At 39.0% G+C, this 23,865-nt stretch overlaps 1 protein-coding gene across 10 annotated transcripts in view; it reads left to right on the plus strand.

Moving 5' to 3' along the window:
- Nucleotides 1-792: 792 nt before the first annotated feature.
- The window catches only part of Atf7ip2 (activating transcription factor 7 interacting protein 2), a 76,246-nt gene continuing 53,173 nt past the window's right edge, over nucleotides 793-23,865 (plus strand). For 3 of the 10 annotated variants that reach the window (XR_013427149.1, XM_078024630.1, XM_078024631.1), the window contains exons 1-6: nucleotides 793-909; nucleotides 15,572-15,688; nucleotides 16,426-16,493; nucleotides 20,019-20,851; nucleotides 21,715-21,795; nucleotides 22,399-22,523. Coding sequence is in view for 9 of the 10 variants with exons in the window: in XM_078024630.1 (XP_077880756.1) it covers nucleotides 20,029-20,851; nucleotides 21,715-21,795; nucleotides 22,399-22,523 (1,029 nt within the window). In the remaining variant the exon portion in view is untranslated. Of the gene's footprint in view, nucleotides 910-15,567; nucleotides 15,689-16,425; nucleotides 16,494-20,018; nucleotides 20,852-21,714; nucleotides 21,796-22,398; nucleotides 22,524-23,865 lie in introns of all 10 variants that reach the window. The other 7 variants (XM_078024625.1, XM_078024626.1, XM_078024629.1 and 4 more) reach the window with 7 other exon arrangements.

The raw sequence follows: 23,865 nt of genomic DNA on the forward strand, positions 1-23,865 counted from the left end.
CTGAGCCGACGCGTTCGGGGCCATTTGTGCAGTGAGCGGGGAAGGCGACGGTGCCCTGCGGCTCCTGCATTCAGTGTGCTCCACACACCCTGCACTCTTCCAGCAGGTCCAAGGACATCCCGCCTGACGGCGAAACCTGAAAACATGCAGCACCTTCACGACAGGGAGGCGAGAGCCCCTGCGACGTTGGGCTCCAGTGGGGGAACTTCTTACCAACAGGGCTGGTGCTCCCTGATGCAGGCCGCCGGCCACTCTCCGAGTCACGGGGAGGGGCAGGAAGAAAGACAAATGACATTCCTACATTTTTTGCTTGTTGGCATGCTGGGAGTTGCACCCCAGTCACGCGCTTCGCCGCTGAGCTCTATGGCTGCCCTTCTTATCTCTATTCTGACACAGAGTCTTGCTGAATTATAAATTAAATCGCTGAGGCTGGCCTCGCATTGAGATCCTTCTCCCTCAGCCTCCCAGGTGCCTGGGATCACAGGCCTGCGCCACCCTGCGCCTTTAGGAAATCGATATTTTGGAGCGAAGCTTAAAGCCTTCTCATCTGCACTGCGCTGGTTTGCGCGGCCGGGGCTCTAGGACGGGGTGGCCAGCGGCGCTCCGGACGCGGTGCAGAGGCCCGGGCCTGGCGCCGACCCGCGGGGGGCCGGGAAGCCGCGATCCGGCCGGCGAGCCGGCGCCCTGCAGCCCACTTCCAGTTCCCGCCGGGGCTCTTCCGCCCCGCCCACCTCGCCCGGCCGCCTCTGATTGGCGGGGCCGCCGCCCGCTCGCGCTGCCATTGGCCAGGAGTCAGGCGTGGGCGGGCGCAGGAGATTCCCCGCGCCAGCCGCCGCGCCCGAGCCATTCCGCTCGGCGGTTGCGGTCGCAGAGGTCGCCGGAGTCCGCGGGGACGCCGCGCCGCTCGAGGTACGTGGCGCCCGAGCGAGAGTCCCGCGCGAGTGGCGGTTGGCGCGGCGGCGGCTTCCCGGGCCCCGCCGAGGTACCAGTCGCGAGACCGGAGCGACGGGCGGTGGCGGCGGGGCCGCCGGGGCAGAAAGGTGTCCGCGGGGGGCGCCGGGAACCCGGCCGCGAGGGGCCGGCGCGTCCGCACCGCCTGCGAGCGGGCCGCGGGAGGCGGGCACGGGCAGGAGCGCGGGGCCCGTCGCAAGCGCTTGGCGACTCATCCGCGCATCGCAGCCCGCCGCCCTGCAGCCCGGCCACCTTGGGCTCGGGGGTCGCCGCTGGCCGCGCCGGGCCCTGCCCGCGGTCGGGACGTGGCTACGGGGTGCGTGGAGGCCGGAGGTGCCCGGAGCACCTGGAGCACAGGCCGAGTGGCCCCTGCGGAGCTCCGCCGCCGGGACGCGGGGACGCGGCGAGCCCTGGCGCGCACGTGCGTTTTTGTGGATCTCCGAGCCACCCGACTCGGTTCCCGGCGGCCCGGCCAGTCCTGGGAGGCCCAAGAGTGCGTCTGCCCCAGGCCCACGACGGCGCTCTCGTCTTCCTTCAGAACACTCCAGGCCAGCCCAGAGCCGACGTGGAGGGCGACCTTCTCACTCCGTGCGCGTGAGCTTTCACCCCTGCAGGTGTCTGTGCTGTTGCCGGGGATCCAGGTGCTCCTGAGGCTGAGGCAGGAGGATCGCGTGCGAGCCAGCCGCGGCAGTAAGGCCAGGCCCCAGCAATGTCGGACACCCCGTCTCAAAGTCTTACAAATAAACAGAAAGTCTGGGCATGTGGCTCCATGGTTAAGCGCCCTGGGATAACTCCATGGTGGAAAAAAATTTTTATGATATTGTTAATATCAAGAAAAAGACGATTTTATTAAATGATTTATATACAAATTGTCCTAGCAATTTCAATGGACTTATTCCAGATCAGAACTTAATCTGTTAATTCCAGAACTTTTGATTCTGTTAATATTTCAACAAAATGGACAATGGGTGCATTCAAATAGGTTGGAGTTGGGCATGGCATGATGGCTCACTCCTGTAATTCCAGCGATTTGGGAGGCTGAGGCAGGATTCAAGTTCCCGGGCAGTCTAGGCAACGTGACAAAAACCTGTCTCCAAAACAATTTAAAAAACAGGGCAGGCTGGGCGCGGTGACTCACACCTATAATCCCAAGGGCTCAGGAGACTGAGGCAGGAGGATGGCCGAGTTCAAAGCCAGCCTCAGCAATTTAGTGAGACCCCGTCTCAAAAAAGTTAAAAAGGGTTGGTCATGTACCTCAGTGGTAAAGCACCCCTGAGTTCAATTCCTGGTTGAAAAAAAGGGTGGGAATGGGAAGCCTGCAGGCTGGAGGTGTGTATTCAGGGGTAAAATGCCCTTGGGTTCAATCCCCAGTGCCCAAATAAATAACTCGGAAATCATAATCTATAGAGTTCTTATATATAAGCTTATAATTATTACAGTATACTATAACTATTATATATTATGTAATCTTGTGTCATTGTTAAGTTTTTATAAGCGTTCAACATCTGGGACAATGACACAAAATTGGCTAAGACTATGCTCATGATTTTTGCACATCTACTTGTAGCTGGTAAATGACCTACAATATAAATGTTTGCAAAACAGGTGGGTGAAAATATAAAGATAAGTATAAATAACAGGAAAGCTATTGTGAATGAAAGACGATTAAACTGATCAGCTTTTGTAAGTATGCCTTTCATCTTAGCTTGTTTATTCCTCAGTTCCTTTTTAGAAGTGCTGTATCCAAAGTTAATCAAATTAATCTACTTAACCCCCAGTCTCATTTGCAGATAATATTCAGATATAATCATATAATCCTAAGATTGACTTTTGCCTCAGTGAAATTCATGAGCTGCAAATGATGTGTGTACTTTAAATATTTTTTTTCTTTAAATGTTTTTTTAGTTGATGTACCTTTCTTCTTATTTTTTTAAATTTATATGTGGTGCTGAGGATTGAACTAAGTGCCTCACACATGCCAGGCAAGTGCTCTGCAACTGAGCCACAACCCCAACCCCAACCCCTTGTACTTTAAATTCAAGATTGTCCTGCTAGAGTCTTGGTGTAATCTTGAAGTTTCTGCTCGGCTTACCTTATTGACACTCTGCTTCATCTCAACCTTCAATTCCACTATATTTCCTTATTAATATTATGAAGTTTGGCATGGAACTATCATGTGATCTTTTTGTCTTTCTGCATGTATTGTAGTTTTTCTCTTTTTTGGGGGTGGAGGGAGGCAGTGCTGGGGATCAAACCTGGGGCCTTGCATGTGTTAGGCAAGTGCTATGTCACTAAGTTACATATCCAGCCCTTCAGATGTATATCATTTGATGTAATAAACTTTTAATATAACGGATAGTTAAAATAGAAGAGCTTTCTAACTTTAAGTGTGTGTTAGGTTAGTTCTCACAAGGTTGAATAATATAAAATATTAAGATCCAAATTCTTCAATCTCTTTCCTTCTCTCTTCCTCCGTGTGTGTGAACTAGGTATTGAACCCAGGGGTGCTGTACGTCCCCATCCCCCATTTACTTTTTTTTTTCAATGGATTTGGTATCTTTATTTTATTTTTTATTTTATTTCTTTTAAAGAGAGGGTGAGAGAGGAGAGAGAGAGAATTTTTAATATTTATTTTTTAGTTCTCGGCGGACACAACATCTTTGTTGGTATGTGGTGCTGAGGATCGAACCTGGCCGCACGCATGCCAGGCGAGCACGCTACCGCTAGAGCCACATCCCCAGCCCCCCCTTTTACTTTTGAAACAGGGTGTCACAACATTGCTCAGCCGGTCTTGAACTTTCAGTCGCCCTGCCTTAGCCTCTTGAGGTTTGGGATTACAGGTATGCTGTACTGCATGTTTCTGCCTTGGTTGGAGAGATTGTCATCAGGTGATATCTAGAGAGAATGAATTCTTAAGAGTGAGGGGAGATAATTAGAGATAACTTTGATTTTTGAATTTCTGACCAAGCATTTATACTAAATTTAACCATTAATTATATACAGGCACTTTTTAAGTGTGGCAATTTCTATTAATATACTTCTGAGGCTCTACTGTGTATGGTGCTGTTGATGTGGAAAATCTTATGTGATAAAAATGACAAGTTGCTAAGGCCTGTTCTGGTATTCTTTATTAAGGAGAGGCTCTGTGTTCAATCACCAGTACTGGGGTGGGGTGGGAGGAAGGAAAAAATAAATAACTCTATGTGGTTTTCCACAGGTTTATTTTTATAAGTAAATACTTATTAAATATCATTTTAATACTTTGTGAGCCTAGTGCTATAGTATACACTTGTAATCCCAGATACTCCTGTATCTGGGGTTACAAACTTAAGGTCAGCCTCAGCAACTTGGCCAGATTCTGTCTTAAAAAAATTAAAGCACCTGGGATATAGCTCAGTGGTAAAGCACCCCTGGGTTCAATCCCTAGAATCCACCCCACCTCCAAAATCATTGTGAAATGTTTTTCACTGAGGATATAAAGACACATCTCTGCCCTGAAAGCTTGCGAATAAAAATGCATTTGTAACAGGAAATTTAGATAAGGAAGTAGTCCTCTTGGGGAAGACATTTTGTGAAGGGTCTTAAACTTGACCATTAAAGGAGTGTAGCATAGGGGGACCTGTTAATATGTGACAGTTCTGATCAGTTTAGAAGAAAAGGAAGATTTGGTCAGTTCCAGAAAAAATGAAATATTATGTAAGAAATAAAATGCAATCATGATATTGTCTGGTTTTATAAAAATTATTTACCGTAATAAGTATGGATGCATCTGAAAGTATGATGAGCTGTAACAGGCATGTGGAATATAGAAAAGAACTAAATCAACAATTTGTAATTGGATTAGTTCCATAGTTTTGGTGGTAGTTTGGTTATCAGACTCCCACACAAATACTCAAATCTGCAAATGCTCAAGTCCTTTAAATAAAGATGGTGAAGTAATTGCATATAACTTACACACATCTTCCTGTATGCTTTAAATCACCTCTAGATATCTTATCTAATACTATGTAAGAGCTATGTAAATAGTTGTTATACTAAGGGACTGTGGCAGAAGAAGGACTGCTTACATTCTGCACACGTGCAATTATTTTCCATCCATGATTGGTTGAAACTATGGATATAGAACCTACAGATATGGAGAACTGGCTGTATTTAGAAGTAGGTAAATTTTTAACTCAAGAAATTTGAATGTGAACATATTTAAAGACAGGTTTAAAAAATAAGTTGTTAAAATTAATTGAAAGTGATTGCCATTAGGCATTAAGGTTTATGCTAGCAAACGAATGCTTTATTTATTTTTTAGTAGCTGGGTTGAACCCAGTGGCACTGAGCCCCATCCCCATCCTTTTTTTGTATTTTATTTGGAGACAGGCTCTCACTGAGTTGCTTAGGTTCTCACTAAGTTGCTGAAGCTGGCCTTGAATTTGCAATCCTCTAGCCTCAGCCTCCTGAGATGCTGGGATTACAGACATGTGCAACCACGCCCAGCCTACAAATGCTTCATTTTGTTATGAGCATTTTATACTAATTAATACTATTACATTGATAAAACTTAGCAGAAAAGGAGCAATTCTGCTAGTGCTCAGGTGACACCAATGCTGCAGTTCTATGGACCACACATAGTGTAGAAAGAAATAGCCTGTGCTCATGAGAATAGGAGTAGGTCATGCTCACGGATGTCCCCTGGCACAAAAAAGGAGCTTTGTCATTTTGTTGACTCCCTATTAATGCAGTCCTGTGCCTTAACAATACCTTATGTGGTTAGATTAGTTGAGGTGTTTTTTTTTTTAGCTTTTACTTTTAAAAATTAGGTAAAAAGGTAGATTATTGCCAGGTACAGTGTGTGGTTAATTTATGGAATTTTCCATTTAAAATTACTGGACCAGGGACAAGAAAGGGACTATTGTATACATCCATCTCTCTTGTTATCAATATAAAAAAATTCTAAACAAAATATTACCAAATTGAAGACATTATGATCAAGTGATGTTAAACCAGAAATTAACTAGAATTAATATTTTAAGATATTAATCAGTATAATACAAATTAGTGAAGAAGTGAAATTTATGGATCCATCTCAGTAGATATGGAAAAGCATCTGATAAAATTGAACCTGCATTTATGATAAATTCTTAGCTAGAAATAGAAGGATGATTCATTAATACAAACCATCTAGAGAAAGACAAGCAAAAAGTGTAGCAGAACAATGAAAACCATATAATATCTTGTCTGGATGGCAATGAGAGAGGGATAATCATATCAGATTGGAGGTTCTAATGCAATATGACAAGAAAAAAATGAATGGGAGGATTGGCAAGAAAACGTCATGGTTTTCGACATATATAATTCATTTGTTTAATAAGTGAATTTAATGAATTTGTTGAAGATGTGATTAACACAAAAAGCCCTGATTACATTTGATTACATTACATGTATATAAAGTTTTAAAGTTAAACAGTAGTGAAAGAAAAAGAACTCAGTGAGGCATGTTAAACTAAAAGTAAAAGGAGTCAAAGCCAGGCACTATAGCATACACTTCTAAACTCAGTAACTCCGGGAACCAAAGTAGGAGGATTGCAAGTTTAAGGCCGGCCTCAGCAACTTAGTGTGATCTTATCTCAAAATAAAAGTTATAAAAAGGGCTAGAGATGTAGCTCAGTGGCAAAGTGCCCCTGGGTTTAATTCCTAGTACTGTATTTTAAGAAAAGTACACTAGAAGACATGAATGCAGTTATCAATAATGTCAAATATAAATGGATTAAACAATCCAGTCAAATAGAAGAAATTGTCATACTGGAGGAAAAAATGGCATCCAACTATATACTGTCTAAAGGAAACCCATTTTAGATTCAGAGTTACAAAAATTGTAAGTAAAGTGACAAAGATGTGTTATCAGCGACCATTAGAAAGATAGAAAGGCTGTACTAATGTTAAAGTAGATTTTAAAAAGTATTTCCAGTGACATAAAGAGGGACATTTTAAGAATGTTCTCAGGAAAGTGTCATGATAATGTATGCACCTAATAAGCATCACAATATATATATATAAAGCAGCTATTGGTGGAATTTAAGGGAGAAATACACAATTTAACATTTTCGTAGTGGAATGGAAATCTATATCAGCAAGAAAAGAGAAGAATTGAACAACACTGAACCAACTAGAATCAAGTGACATCTTTTGAGCACTCAACGCCTTTAACAGTAAAATACACATTCTTTTCAAGAATACACAGAATTTTCTCCATTATAGCCATGCTAGGCCATGAAACCAAGAAATATGAAGATTAAAGTGAAAAAAATAAAGTGCATTATTTGACCACAATGGAATGGATTTATAAAATAGTGCCAAAAAGGAATTTGAGAACTTGACAAATGTGTAGAAATTTACAGACTTAAATCCCTAGGAGAATTATAGAATACGATGAGATGAATGAAGATGAAGACACACAATGTAACAATCCTTAGGAAATTTACAGTGTCAGGTGCCTACATTACAAAAGAAGAAAAATCTCAAATTAAGACCTATTTTTAACCTATAATTCAGAAATAGGAGAGAAAACAACCTTGACTCAGCAGCACAAAGAAAAAAATCAAAGATTAGAACAAAACAATAAAATAGAAAATAGGAAAAATAAAGGAAACTTAAAGCTGTGTTTGGGAAAGATCAACAAAATGTACATTTATGTATACAATGATCAAGAAATCATTAGGGAGAGAAGATTTAAATTACTAAAATGAAAAAATGAGAAGACATTGCTACTGATTTTCCACTTCTTAGAATTGTTGACAAAGGAATAATACAAGGGGTTGGGGTTGTGGCTCAGATAGAACACTCACCTAGCTCGGACAAGGCCCTGGGTTCGATCCTCAGCACCACATAAAAATAAATTAATTAAAGATATTTTATCCAACTACAACTATATATATATGGAATAATACGAAATGATGCAGTTATATGCCAGGCCATTAGATTAATGAAACAGATAAATCCTAAAAATACACAAGCTACCAAAACTGACTGCAAAAGAACATGTGAGCCAGGCATGATGGCATTGCTTGTAGTCCCAGCTATTTGAGGCTGAGTTAGGAGTATCACAAGTTTTGAGGCCAGCCTGGGCAACACAGTGATGCCCTGTCTCAAAAATAACTGTGGATGTGGCTCAGTGGTAGAGCATGCTGGGTTTAATCCCCAGTAAACTACCCCCAGACACAAAAGGATAATAAAGAAAATATGAGTTGAGCAGGCCTATAGAAAGTGATGAGATTGGATTAAGACAAAAAAAAGCCTAAATCAATTAGGCTTAATTGATGAATTTAGAGTAGGTATGGAACTACCATATAACCTAGTTATCTCACTCTGGGTATCTTAAAGAACTAAAATCTGCATTTTATAGTGATACATGCATGGATACCAAGATTTTTAGGTGCACAATTCAATAGCCAGGTTATGGAACCAGCCTGGGTGCTTCTCAACCAACAAATGGATAGTAAATATGATACACACAAGCTGAAGTTTTACTCAGCCTTAAAGAAGAATGAAATTATCATTTGCTGATACATGGGTGGAACTGGAGAATATCATGCTAAATAATAAACCAGACTCAGGAAGTCAGGGTGAATGTTTTTTTCTCATTTGCAGAAGCTCAAGAGAGAAAATCAGGAATAAACAAAAAGTGGGTATCATGAAAAATAGCAGAGAGACCAACAGAGTAATGGAAGGGGGGAATCACGAGGGAAGGAGGAGGAAGGACATAGGGAAGTACTGGGGAATGCAGTCTACCAAATGATGCTGTGTTCATGTACAGATATGACACACACGCACATGTATGTGTAACATGTACTGGTTAACAGGGGGGTAAAGGGAAGGTACAGGGGAAGCAGATTCGCACATTATGTGCATGAATGAATATGACATGAATCCCACTCTTATGTATAATCATAATGCATGAAAATTAGTATTTAAAAATTAAGGATTACTTGCCATCCCATCAAGTGAGTTTTATCCCAAGAATGCAAGGTTAGTTTGTCATTCGAGAATCTCTTAATGTAATGAACCATGAAGCCACAAAACATTTTTTAAATACCAGCTCTTGTATGTCTTCATGATGATAAACGATAAACACTCAAAAGTAAAAAAGGTAAGTTGTAGGTCAAGAAAGTCAGTGTACAAAACCCTATCATTATTAGATGTAATGTTTTGAACGACCAACAATAAAAAAAAACCTATCATTATTGCATATATTAGTAGCATTCTACTTATAATAATTCAACAATGATTTTGTTTTTATTTCTGGTTGTCAATGGACCCTTATTTATATGTGGTGCTGAGAATCGAACCCAGTGTCTCACACATGCTAGGCAAGCTCTCTACCACGGAGCCACAACCCCAGCCCCCAACAATGATTTTCTGACTTCATAATGAGTTTATTGGAAAGAACCTCATAGAAAGTAAGCATCTATCTACAGTTTTTCAAGTTATGTAGTTGAAATATTATGCAATTATAATGTAATATAATGATATAAGTTTTTTAAATTATAGCAGATTTATCAAAGTATTAAATGTGTTTTCTATTTACAAGTGGTTTATCAGAATATCACATTGTGAGTGGGGACCATCTGTACAATGAATAAAAATGATATTAAAACAGTTGGATTTATAATACTATTAAAAGGAAGTGTAAAACATTCTGAATACTATAAAATGTTACTGAAATATTTTTTTTATTGGTTGTTCAAAGCATTACAAAGCTCTTGACATATCATATTTCATACATTAGATTCAAGTGGTTTCTGAATTCCCATTCTTACCCCGTATGCAGATTGCAGAATCACATCGGTTATACATCCACATTTTTACATAATGCCATATTAGTAACTGTTTTATTCTGCTACCTTTCCTATCCTCTAATATCCCCCCTCCCCTCCCCTCCCCTCCCCTCCCATCTTCTCTCTCTACCCCATCTACTGTAATTCATTTCTGTTACTGAAATATTAATTTTTTTTTTTTTGGTACCAGGAATTGAACCCAGAGGCATTCCACCACTGAGTCACATCCACGGTCCTATATTGTATTTTTTAGAGACAGGCTCTCACTGAGTTGCTTAGCACCTTGCTCTTGCTGAGCTGGCTTTGAACTCGCCATCCTCCTGCCTCAGCATCCTGAGCTGCTGTGATTACAGGGGCATGCCACTGCCCCCAGCTAAAATTTTTTAAAAATGAATGACACACCATGTTTAAGATCAGGAGACTAGATAGAATTAAGATTACTATATTCCCTTATGTGTTGAATTTAACCCCTTATCAGATACGTGGTTTTGAATATTTTTTCCCATTTTATAGCTTGTCACATCATTCTGTTGGTTGTTTGCTTTGTTGAAGCATTTTGATTGATGTCATGCCTTTGTCTATTTGTGGTTTTGTTGCCTGTGTTTGGGATCATATTTAAAAAAAAAGTCATTGCTCAGACTAATGCCATGGAATCCTCCCCCACTTTTTTCTAGTAGTTTTACAGCTTGAGGTCTAACATTTAAGGTTTCTTGTTTTTTTCCTCCCCATCCCTCTCTGTTCTGGATTGACATCAGAGGCTCTTTACCACTGGGCTATAGTTGCTCCTTTCTGGTTTTTGAGACAAAGTCTCCATGACTTTCCCACGCCGACCTTGAACTTGTGATTTTCCTGCTTTAGCCTCACACGTAGCTGGGATTACAGGGATGTGCCATCACACTTGACAATTGATGTATGTGTATGATAAATTGATAAATTGATGTATGTGTGTGGTATGAGAAGATAGCATAATTTTGTTTGTGGATTGTCTATTTTTACCAATGCTTAGTGAAGAGATTGCACTTTGTCCATTGAGTGTTATTGCCTACTTGTCAAATTTGTGTTTACTGTCCATGTGTGGATTTATTTTGGGGTTTTCTATTCCATTTCTTTGGTCTTTGTGTCTGTTCTTTACTGCAGTGCCATACTGTTGATTACTAGGGCTTTGTTGTATATTTTGGAATCAGTGTGATGCCTTGGCTTTGTTTTTGTTTAGGATGCCTTTGAGTATTTAGGATTTTTAAAAAGACTTCTGTGAAAAAATGTCATTGGAAGTTTTGAAAGGCTGCATTGATTCAGGAGATCACTTTGGACAATAATTTTAACATTTATTATTCCAAAAATTTATAAGTAACTGAAAAAACTCAGTTGTGAGAAAACAAAAAACCCAAATAACCTGAATAAAAAATGACTAAGGGACTTGAATAGACATCTTTTCAAAGAAGACATATAAACAACTAATAGGTCTATGAAAAGCCCTCAACATCACTAGTCATGAGGGTAAGAAAGGAAAACCACAATGGGATATCACCCATACCTGTTATTTTGGGTATTATCAAAATGATAAAGGATGAACTTGGGCCGCGTGTGAACAACAGGGAACCCTGAACAGTACTGGTGGGACTGTAAATTGGTTTAGCCATCATAGAAAGAAATATGAAATTTCCTCAAAAAAATCAAAAGTAGGGGCTGGAGTGTGGCCTAAGCGTTAGCGCACTTGCCTGGCATGGGTGCAGCCCGGGTTTGATCCTCAACACCACATGCAAAGTGTCTGCCGAAAACTAAAATGTAAATAAAAAATATATATATTTTTTAAAAAATCAAAAGTAGAACTACTATATTAACTCTATAATCCCACTAATTGCTATACATCCAAAGGATGTGAAATCCTGATGTCAAAAAGAAATAACTATACTTTTGTGTTCATTGCAGCATTAACAATAGACAAGATGTGGAATCAGCATAAGTGTCCATCAGTAGATGAGTGGATAAAGAAAACCTGAGCCAGCAGTGGTGGTGCATGCTGTAATTCAGCTACTCGGGAGGCTGGGGCAGGAAGATCACAAGTGTGAGGCCAGTGCTGGTAATCTATTTAGACTCTGTTTCAGAAAATAAAAAGGGCTGGAAATATAGCTCAGTGGTAGAAAACCATTAGGTTCAGTGCTAAGTACTAGTAAGAAAATAGAGAAAGAAAGAAAATTTGGGGGATGTATTGGTGTATATATTTATTACACAGAACATATAAACATAAATATAATACAGTATAAATATACATGTGTATATATATATATATATATATATATACCACTGTCTTAAAAAAAAGAGAAGGAAATCATTGTTTATGACAACATTGATAAGCCAATAGGACCTTTGTGTTAAGTGAAATAAGCTATATGTATACAAATACTGGACTCTAAAAGTGTTTAACTCATAAAAGCAAAGAGAAGGTTATGAGGGGTTGTGGGAGAGGACAAAGTTGGATGATGTGGGTGAGAAGATATATCATTAAACTTAGGAGGAATAAGTTCAAAGACTAGGTACAGTGGCAAGCATCTGTAGTCCCAGCGTCTTTGGAGGCTAAGGCAGGAATTTATAGTTTGAGACTAGTCTGGGAAACAGCTAGACACTGTCTCGAAGAAAGAAAGAATGGGAATTTCAAGATCTATTTTATAACACGATGTTACAAGTTAAAAACAATGCATTCTTGGGGAAAAAAAATTAAACTAAGGCAATTAATGTTAAAATTCACAAATAGTGAAATTTTTTTGTATATGTTTGTGTATGTGTGTATGTGTATATGTTGCTGGGGACCGAACCCAGGGCCTTGTGCATACAAGGCAAACACTGTACCAACTGAGCTATATCCCCAGCCCACAAATAGCAAGATGTTAATTGGAAAAAAAAAATAATACTCCCTAAATTGTTCTACAAATTTAACATAGTTCTTTGTTCTTTATTTTCCAATGTTACTGAGGATTGAATCCTGGGACTCAAACGTGCTAAGCAAGCTCTCTATAACTGAGCCACAACCTCAGCCCTTTTTATTTTCTTTTTGAGAAATTGTTGGGTTTGGCCTTTAATATTACATCTGCCTACTCACCCTCCCGAGTAGCTGGGATTGCAGATGCGCACCTGACCTCAGTACACTTCTTAATAAAATCTTACCTGTCTGTGGGTCCAGTGGTGTGTGCCCGTAATCCCAGCAGCTCTGGAGGCTGAGACAGTAGAATTAGAAGTTCAAAGCTAGACTCAGCAGTGGCAAGGTACAAAGCAACTCAGTGAGATCCTGTCTCTAATACAGAATAGAGTTTGGGATATGGCTCAGTGGTTGAATACCCATAGGTTCAATCCCCAGTACCCCCACTCCAAAAAATCCTACCAGAAAATGATAATCTGGTCCCAAATTCTTTATGGGAACATAAAACAATTCCAAAAAGAATAAAAAGTTAAGAGAACACACAGAGATCTTGAATTCAAAACTAAGCACACAGCTGCAGAAACCAAGACTGTCCAGTAAGTATAAGGACAATCCAGAAACAAACTTGCACATTTATGGACAATTTGTTTTTGTGTAAGAGTATTCAAACAGTTCAATTGGGGAAGGAATGCCCTTTCCAGATTGTGCTGAAACAACTTGCTCTTCACTTTGCAAAAGAATGAATGTGGACCACTACCTCACACCATATTAAAAAATTAACGCAAAATGCATAATAGATCTATACATAAAAGCTAAAAGTATAGGCTGGGCATGGTGGCACCTGCATGTAGTCCCAGTGGCTCAGGAAGCTGAGACAGGAGGAACAAGAGTTCAAAGCCAGCCTCAGCAATGTCGAGGCGCTAAGCAATTCAGTGAGACCCTGTCTCTAAATAAAATATAAAACAGGGCTGGGGATGTGGCTCAGTGGTTGAATGCCCCTGAGTTCAATTCTGGTTCCAAAAATAAAAAGTAGAAGGTATAAAAAAAATGGGCAAATTATTTCGATCTTGGATTAAACAGTGATTTTTTTTTAGATATGACACCAAAAAAAGTACAACCAACATGAAAAAAAGTGAACTTGTATCAAAGTTTAGAAGTTTAGTTCTTCAAAGCACACTACCAGGAATTGAAAAGGTAACCAATAGAATGGAAGGTAAAGTTTATAAATCATCTAAGAAGGTAACATACAAAATACTCTCGCAAATCAGTAATAAAAAGGGCAGATAACACAATTTTTAAATGTGCAAAAGAGCCTGAATAGACATTTATCTAAAAATATACAAGTCATCAAGAAATATGTGAAGAAGTGCTCAACATCTGTTATGGTTTGGATCTTCAATATCCACCAGTGGCCATATGCAAAAGGCTTGATCCCCAGCCTGTGCTGCTGGTGGGAGGTGGTGGAACTCTTAGGAGGCGGGGTTTAGGGGAAGGAATTTAGGTCATTTGCATGTGCCCTTGAAAAGGACATTGGGACCTTAGCCTGTTCCTGTCTGTGTCTTTGCTTCCTGGATGCCATGAGGTGAGCACTTTGCTCCACTAAGTTCCCCCTGCCATCATGTTCTGCCTTGGTACCAGCCGAAAACAATGGCACCCAACAGCCATGAAACTGTGAGCCAAGGTAAAACTTTTCCTCCTTCTAAGTTGTTTATATGAGGTATTTGGCCACAAAGACAGAAAGCTAATCATATCAGTAGCCATCAGAGAAATGCGAATTATAACAGTGAGGCCCCAGTTAGAACTGGAACTTTCAGTCACTCCTAGGATAAATGCAGATTGATTAAAATACTTGTAAACTTACTCCTGTTGTAAATGCAGATTGATCCATATGCTGCAAAAAAGGGGAGGGGCGTGGGGGCAGGAAGGATGGTGGAGTGAGATGAACTTATTACTCTAGGTGCATGTATGACTGCACATGTGGTGCGATTCTACACTGTGTACAACCAGAGGAATGAAAAATTGTGCTCCATTTGTGTCCGTCTGCTCTCATGAACTAACTAGAACAAATTTTAAAATGCTTTGAAAAACATTCTGGCTATTCTCAAAGGCTAACTAGAGAGGCACCATAGTAGGTGAATGGGTTAATAAGTTGTCTCAGGATTGGGTTTGCTGTAAAAGCCTGTTGGGCTGGGTCTCACATTGATTCCCTGTCTCTTGCCACTTAATAACCTGCAGCACCTGGATTCCAACAGCTACAAGAACTCTTGACCTTATATCATAACTGTGAGCCAAAATAAACCTGATTATAGTTTGTGCAGTCTGTGGTATTTTGTTATTATCAGCAGAAAATGTAACAAAGAGAATATATAAATTATGAAGTATAATAACATTAAAATCTTTGACCCAAACATGTAGAATACTACCAATCACTTGAATTTGCCTTCTTGTTTCTCCATACCATGCTTCCTACTCTTTGCCATATTGCATTGATTTTTTTTTATAAAGAGTAATTTTATTATAAATGTCACACATAACATTGTTTAATTGTATTTATGAGTTAAATATAGTTTTCTAATAATTGTTTTTCATAAATATTTCCAAAACTTATCCATGTGGTTGTATATAGTAATAATTGATTCATTTTCACGGCATTGTACTGATCCACTGGATTAATATACCAAAGTTTGTTTATCTGATTGTGTCTAAAGTTTGTTTGCATAATGTGCAGTTCTTTTTTGTTGTTGTTGTTGTTGTTATTATTATTGCTGCTGTTGAACTGTTTTATTTGTTTTGATTTTTGCCCTTTATAGTAATGGGGATTGAACCTAGGGGCATTCTGCCTCTGAGCTATCCTCCCATCCCTTTTTATTTTTTGAGACAGGGTCTTGCTAAGTTGCCCAGGCTGACCTCCAACTCGTGATTCTCCTGCCTCACCTTCCTGAGTTGCTGGGATTACAGGTGTGCAACACCACACCCAACTGAACATTTTTGTGTTAAGGTACATAAGTATAAGCTTTTGTTGTGTGGGTTTGTTGGGTATCAATAAGGTATACAATGCTCAACTTTTTAAGATAGCCAATTGTTTTCTGAATTAGTTTTTCTCCAGTTCACACCGTAAAAAACAATGTGTAAGAATTACCACTGATCCATACCCTCTCGAGCTTCGGTATTAACCGTATTGGGTTTTACCAGTTTATCTATTTGGATATAGAATTATATCGGTCTTAATTTGCCTTTCCCTAGCTCATGGCATGTCTTCATTTATTTTTTGTCTATATATATGTTTCTATTTCTATAAAACTTTCTGCTATGTCTTGTTCATTTTATCTTGAGTTGTCTTTTCTCATTATTTGATTGGTTAGCAAACAGATTAACCCAAGGCCTAGCACATGCTAGAAAAGCTCTGGACTACATCCCCAGCCCTTTTTATTTTATTTTGAGACAGGTCTTACTGAGTTGCCAAGTCTGGCTTCAAACATTTGACCCTCCTGTTTCAGCCTACTGTGTTGCTGGGGTTTCAGGCAACCACCACCACACTCCCTCACCCCACCCTAGGACTCACACATTAGGCAAGTACTTTACCACTGAGCAACCCCCCACTCCCAGCTCTCTCATTTATTTTTAAACAATACTTAATGAACAGGAATTACAGGTATCTCTGTGCATTTTTGGTTTCTCTTTGCTCTTCCTAACTTCAGTATTGTCAGATTTATTCTCTATCTCTCTTCCTCTCAGTGCTTGTTTTTCTTACCACATGATGACCTGTGAAGTACAGAAGCACTTACTGATCTGGTTTATCTGAGGTAATGTTGCTATACATCATGGCTGTGCAATGACAAAAATATATAGTAATGCAGAATGTCTGCTTAACTTATAGTTAGGCCAAAGTTCACAAACAATGTGAAAAAACTAATCATTAATGTGTTTATACTTGATAGTTGATCAAATTTAGGGTATTGAGGAGAGAGGTAATTCACTTGGCAAATTCTGTGCAGGAGATTGCTTACAGAAGATAGTAAAACTGCCAGTAAAAGCATACGGAATGTAAATATTGGTAACTGTTACATAACATTTAGTAAAATTCAGCTTATTTCTGGGAGAATAAAAAGCAACTAGTTGGTTTAATTTTGTGCATCACCAGAATTTCTGATTCTTTTCAGCCAGCTTAAGTCCTTTGCTGTCACATAAGGCACATTTTCAGAGATCTTTGGAGTCAGGATACTTTTCCTGCGGTACTTGGTGTAAAAGATAAATTTCCTATATTTTTTCTTCAAGTTTAAGAGGTTTGTCTTAATCATCTAAGAATTCATTTTAGCATGTAGAAAGAGGAAGGGATCTAGTTTCATTTTTCCCCTTAGGTGTGCAATTGTTTTGCTGGATTCTGTTTGTTTTTGTTTTGATATTGGGAATTGAATCCGGGGGTGTAGCCCTGAGCTACGTCCCAGCCCTTCTTTAAGACAGTATCTCACTAAATTGCTGAGGACCTTGCTAAATTAATGTAGTCCAGAAGACTCCTACCCCTACAACCACAATCGTAACAAGTTTCGCTCCTTGTAAGCAAGATTGTTAAACCAAAAACAAAACAAAGAATATCAACAGGATTTTTGCAGAGAACTCATTGTGGATTGAAGCTTTCTCTTTTTTGTAAAAGCTTTCCCTTTCTATTTTCCTTGGTAGAAATTTGTGGAACCTCTGTCCAATCTAAGAATGTGGAACAGAGAGTCGCTGTTATGTAACCACCCCCTAAGTATAAATGTCAAAGAATTTCCAGACTCTGGGTCCATAGATTTTCTTGGCAGCAGCCCCACTGGAACACTGCAGCGTAATTAAGCCTGCTTCTTGAAAATTCCTTGGGTATCCAGCTGCTGGGTTTCTGTTCTCTCAGGGTCACTCCAGGTAAACTGGGCTGACTGGGCTGCATGAAATAACCACACAAGAGACACAAATATCTTTTTCTTTGGGGTTGCTATGACGGCTCCTCTGACCTTAAGGGTCCCCAGAAAGAGAGTGAGTCTATCTTCATGATGTCCACTGTCAGCAGTTGACTGACACCTGGGTAGGCCACACCCAAGGGCAGAGTAAGAGGAGGGGACACACGCAAGGCACTTCCATGGAAGATTCTATCCTAAACAGGGCAAGGGGTTATGTTACAAAGGAACAGGTGAGCCTAGCTTCACCCATGGGGCTTTAGCAAGACACACCCATGCACCCTGGAACCCAAGAAGGGTGGGGAAAGCTTTGCCACATTTCTGTGACTGAGCGCCTCAGCACCCAGCTGGTGAGTATGATTCAGTCACATGTGAGGTTAGTCTCCCACATCCAGCCCTATCTGTCCTGCATCAGAATGACTGAGGCTGGCTGCAAATTTGTGGTCCTCCCACCTTAGCCTTCTGAGTTGCTGGGATTACAGATGTGTGCCACTGATTCAGCTTCACCATTCATTTAAATTTTGAAAACATAAAGTAATATTAATTAATTTTTTATCTGCTGAATATTAATATTACCCATCCTTTTACCTTTTAACATTTTTATCAGTTTGCTTTTTTAGCTCTTTTGTAAACAATATGAATACTTTAACCTCATGTTTTTTAGTAGAATTTAACCCATTTACATTTATTAGAAATGACAAAATCTTTATCTTTGATTTCTATGCCTTCTGAGTTTTATTCACTGTTATTGTTTTACTTTTTTCAATTGTTCTTATGTTATTTTCTCTATTATTTAATACAATAGTGCCATTTATGTTATTCATTCATTTATTTGTTTATAAAGGCATAGACAACTGTTTATTTAGGAAAGTAGATCTATAGTCAAGTGAGAATGAGGGCAGTCTCAGGATATGCCTTTAGGGTAAAGCAAGGAGTAGATATTCAAGAGAGAATGTTTGCTCTCTCCAAAGGGGAGAGAGCAACTCTATAACTAGAGGTGGATGTAGAGTGGAACTACACAATATCATGCCAGTTTTCCCTGGACTTGAGCATTTTCCTGTGTTACAAGGGTGTGGGCAAGGGCATGTGGATCGGGAGGTGGGCAATTTTTCCCAGGTACTTTTGCATCTCAGTGGTTCATGGGTGTTTCCTTTGAGACTCAGTATCTTTTTCTTTATTCCCAAATTCCTGTCCCATTCATACCTCTCAGACATTTATCCCTTTATCTTAAGGGTTGTTGAGGGGTGAAGATTTATTTACTATGGGAACTTGAGACTGGAATGGGACAATGACCCTGCTTAGTGTAAAATGTTTCATCTTGACTTATCTAAAGGAGGTAGACATTGCTCTCAGCTGTGTGGATGGATTGGAATTCTTGGGTTGCCATCCACTTAAAGTAGAATTTGTAATCTGGAAGATATAAACCCTGTCTCTAAGTAAGAATAAAAAGGGTTGTAGCTCAGTGATAGAGTGCCTGTGGGTTCAATCACCAATGTGAGGCAGGGGGAGATTTCCTAAAAGCATTCTTTGAGAGCATTTTGCTAATGATTGGGGTCAAGAGTGAAACAGTATCATCTGACTGTATCCTTATCTGAAGTAAAGAAAGCTACCTTTTCCTTACTTTCAACCTTATCCTTTTTTGCATCTTTGTTCATTTAATTTAGAATTTTCTGCCCCAGATTTTACCTTACTTTTATATTACATACACATTCAAGAATAACTTTGGATATATTTAATTCTGCTGTAGAGCCAAGTCTACAATTATTTTGTTATATGTTTTAAGTCGCTTCAGAGCAAACTATCAGATTTTCTTTTTCTTAAATGTTGTACATAATAAGAAAGTACACAAATTCTCATTGTGTTTGATAATTTTCACAGACTGAACACATTCATAAAACCTTCACCTATATCAACAAACAAATTTTCCCCAAACTTAAAGAGGTCTAGCTGGTTCTCTTTCAGGTCGATATTCACTTTGATTTTTTTTTTAACACATACAGTAATTGTTCTTGATCTTTGTTAAGATGAAATTGGACAGTGCACACTGGTCTAGCTCATTTAAACTCTAGGCTTTTGCAACTCATACTATTGTGTATAATGAAAGAGCAGTTACTGTTAATTGTACTTCACTGTGCAACTATCCTATACATCAGTATTCCAGTGTGCTACTGACTGGCATGTGGATTCTTTCTATTTATGGGGTATTATAGTGTTGCCAAAGAAAACTTTGTTAACTTGTTTTTGGACTGTAAATAAATATTGAAATTATTTTTTTATTTTCATTGACAGATGAAAATATAATTAATTAAATCTATAGAGATAGTCTTTTAACACTATTTTTAATATTGTGAAATAAACTTAGTGGAGAAATGCATTTAAATATGATATCTTAAATTCTAGGATATGAAAGATGGCAAGTCCAGATAGAAGTAAACGGAAAATATTAAAAGCCAAAAAAACAATGCCTACAAGTTGCCGGAAGCAAGTAGAGATCTTGAATAAGTCTAAGAATGTTGAAGCTCTGAGAACAGCAGAATTTGGGAGTAATGTTGCGAGTGGTAGTCAGAATTTAAGTACTGGGGTTATAACTAGCAAGTGTAAACATTCTGAAAATGTTGATTCCTCACTCAATTCTAACAAAAATTCAGTGTTCTCACAGAAAAGTATAGTGGTTCCTAAGAATTTAGTAAAACCAGTAGAAGAAATTGTTGATTCAAAAACAAGACTGGATCATATTGATGAACAAGTTGTGTGTCATTACCAAAAGCCAAGAAGAACATTAGATTCTCCCAGCAAATTGTTTATACAAAGGGCAGAAGATTCCCAGAACACTTCTGAAACTCATCTTGAATATCAGACAAAAGTGAAAGGATCTTTTTTTGAACTGGAAGATAATTATAATATAAAACCTATTTGCTGCCCGCCCGACGTATTGAGTCCTGTAGTTCAAAATACCTTGAATGATAAGAGAATCGATAAGATGGTTTCCAATTTAGAAGCAAACTCCAATTCAGAGTCACTTGATAAGAGGCAAAATGACATTTTAAGTCTAACCTCACAATTTCTGCCTGTTGAGAAAACATCTTGCATGGTAAATTTAGTTAATTCCTCCAGCTGTATTGCTAACATTTTGAAAACAGAAGAATCCAGTAGAACCTGTCATTCCAGCATTTCATATTGTGAAAGTACAGATTCAAAGTGGCAGTCATTACTCGACACTGATGGTAATAACAGTAAGTGTATATTTTTGCCTCTTTTATAGAAATTAATTTTTCTTTGGGGGTTTTAAAACCTCAAATATACAAATAGGTGAGTTTGACTATAATTATTTCAGAGTGACTTGTTTATGAACTCTCTTTGGTGGGGAGGAGGAAGGGTGTTGTGAAAAGAGACTGTTTCAGCAAATCTAGCTGTGCCGTGCTAATCGGCTTTATCTCCAGTTCTTGAATTAGGCAGCAGTCGGGACCAAAAATGCTTCAAGAAGCTCTTTCCCACTACACAACAGGTTGTGTTTATAGCCAACGAAAGGGAGCAACATAGAGAAAGGAAGTGAGGTACAAGAGACAGCCTGACCTGAGTGGCTATGGCTCATGTCCAGTTTTCATCAGGTGGCCCCTTCTGGTCTCCAGACAGGAACTTTTTACATGAGTAGGTTGTAATTCCCTGCACATCCAAAAATGTTCAGGCCATCTTTTAACTACACAAGTGGCTTTAGACCAAAGTTGATTCATTTTAGCTGTATATAAAGGAAGTTATTTTTGCTGGGCATGTTCTGCTGGGCGAGTTGGCTCAAGCCTGTAATCCCAGCGGTTTGGGAGACTGAGACAGGAGGATTGCAAGTTCAAAGCCAGCCTCAGCAATAGCGAGGCACTAAGCAACTCAATGAGATACTGTATCTAAACAAAATATAAAATAGGGCTGGGGATGTGGCTCAGTGGTCAAGTACCTGTGAGTTCAATCTCTGGTACCAAAAAAAAAAAAAGGAAGTTATTCCTGACAAGGAAGGAATCATTTTCCTGAGAGAGCAAACAATCTCAAAATGTGGCTTATGGCAGTTGTTTGGTTCATTTCAATCATGTCTCTTGTTATTTTGAAGTTTTGTTTATTAGAAAGAGTGGATTTTCAAAATTGTTGGTGAACTCATTTCCTTCCATGGACTTGGCCTGTGAATTACATGGTAGGTAAAAGATGATAGATTATGTTATATACACACATACATATATATCCTTGTGTCTGTGTGTGGAGAGAGGAGAGAAACACCAAATAGTTAGCAAATGAAGTCCTAGGTTGTAAAACAGCAAAAGTAAACTTGAATGTTTATGTTGGTTATTGAAATAGAAGAAAATACTTATAGAATTTTGAGATTTATTTTCCTAGTCTACAGAGTAATAATTTAAAGGATGAATTTAAAATTGTTTAAAAATGATAGGTTCACCTGTTAAAAAATATATAGCATTAAGTAATTGTAAAAGTAATGTAGGATCACTGAATTAGCTAAGCAAAGGATTAAATGATGTAGTTTGACTGGTTTTTGTTGGTATATGTGTATTACATAAGTCTGGAGTGGGAGTATATCTGAGATCAGAACCATACTTTATCAAAAAAATAGTCTTTTTTTTTTTTTAACAAGTTTGTGGGAACATTTTTTATGCATCAAATTTTCTTAAAAATTTTTTTACATTTTAGTTTTTCCGTTTGCTTAGAGTGTCCCCAAATTAGGGATTCCCATTTTCTTCTCAAGAAAGAATATTTTTATTTCTAATCTTTCCATCTCCTCAAGGCCATAATCAAAAGAAGAGGACGCTTTCAGAAAACAAAGAAAATGTTAAACGCATGAAAACTTCAGAGCCAATTAATGAAGACATTTGTGTAGCTCTGGAAAAGCAAACAGCAGTACTGGAACAGGTAAAATATCGGGATTTAAATATTTGCCTCAAAAACATTTTTTTATTAGTTAAAAAAACAATATTTTTAATTAAATGTTAACTACTTCTCTCCACAGTGTCATGGTACAGATGATTTTCACTTGATGCAAAGCTGGTGCATGAAAATCAAATGAGCAGACAGATAAATTATGTCCCTTACCAAAATATTTCTAGGTTCTTGAAAATGGGGGAATTGTTTAGATAGTCTAGTTGTAGACTATTTTTTTAGTCAACCATACAGTCAGATACGTGTGAGTCTGACGTTGAACAATCTTGAACTCTGCCAAACGACGGGAGCTTTTCTGCTGGTTATGGGTTCCTTAGTGGCAGGTGGCTGTTTGTAGACTTCATCATAATTGCTCAGTTTAGATTCAGAGTGTCCAGAGTCCATTGCAGAGTTCTTCTGAATTCAGGTTCACGTACTCACATTCCCACAGTCACATGGATGTGCTGCAGTGTCTGACCTGCTGCTCTCATTTCTCCCCATTTCATCTCATTGTTTTGTGGCCTCCACACGTGTCTGCTCAGCTCTGAAAGGAGGTTTATTGAACTCCAATTCTGTGGCTGTAATGAGATCCTGTTTTGATGATCCGGCTTTGCTTTTCCACCATCACTGGCATCGTATCACTATCAGAAAGTATGTGCTAGAGCACATGTTTCAGCCACAATGGGCCAGAATCTTCCACACCAAGTGATCGGTGTGTTTCAGGGAAAATAAATATATATATATATATATATAAAATCTATCAATAAGCACTACTGCATTCTAAAACGGACCATTACAATTATATAGCTATATGTCCTAGGACCACGTATTACCTATTAAAGGAAAACTTTTTTAAAAGATTGATGCAGAACCAGCTTCAAAGGTAAGTTAGCAGTTTTCCTCTTTCTATCTCCTATTTTCTTCCAAGAAGATCAAAGTAGACACTAATTTTAAAAAGTATGTAATAGCTGGGCAAGGTGGTCCACTCCTATAATCCCAGCTATTGGGAGTCTGATGCAGGAGGATCACAAGTTTGAGGCCAATGTAGACAACTTAGCAAGACCATGGATATACCTTAGTATTAAAGCACTTCTGGCCTCAAGCCCCAGGATCACCAAAAGAAAAAAAAAAAGGTAATTGTTCTATTGCTGGCAGAGAAGGGGCAATCAAACCTAAGGACCATGTTATCAGGAAGAAGACTGAGGCTTCCCAGTGACTCCTGGCTGCATTCAGAAACAAAGTGTGAATGGACAAAATGTATCCTAGACTTTGGACATTTTAATTTCACTGGCATAGAGCTGTCAGTACCATTGTCTACTTCAGTGAGTTGAAGGCA

This window comes from Ictidomys tridecemlineatus, chromosome 10 (assembly GCF_052094955.1).
Source record: "Ictidomys tridecemlineatus isolate mIctTri1 chromosome 10, mIctTri1.hap1, whole genome shotgun sequence".
NCBI lineage: Eukaryota > Metazoa > Chordata > Mammalia > Rodentia > Sciuridae > Ictidomys > Ictidomys tridecemlineatus.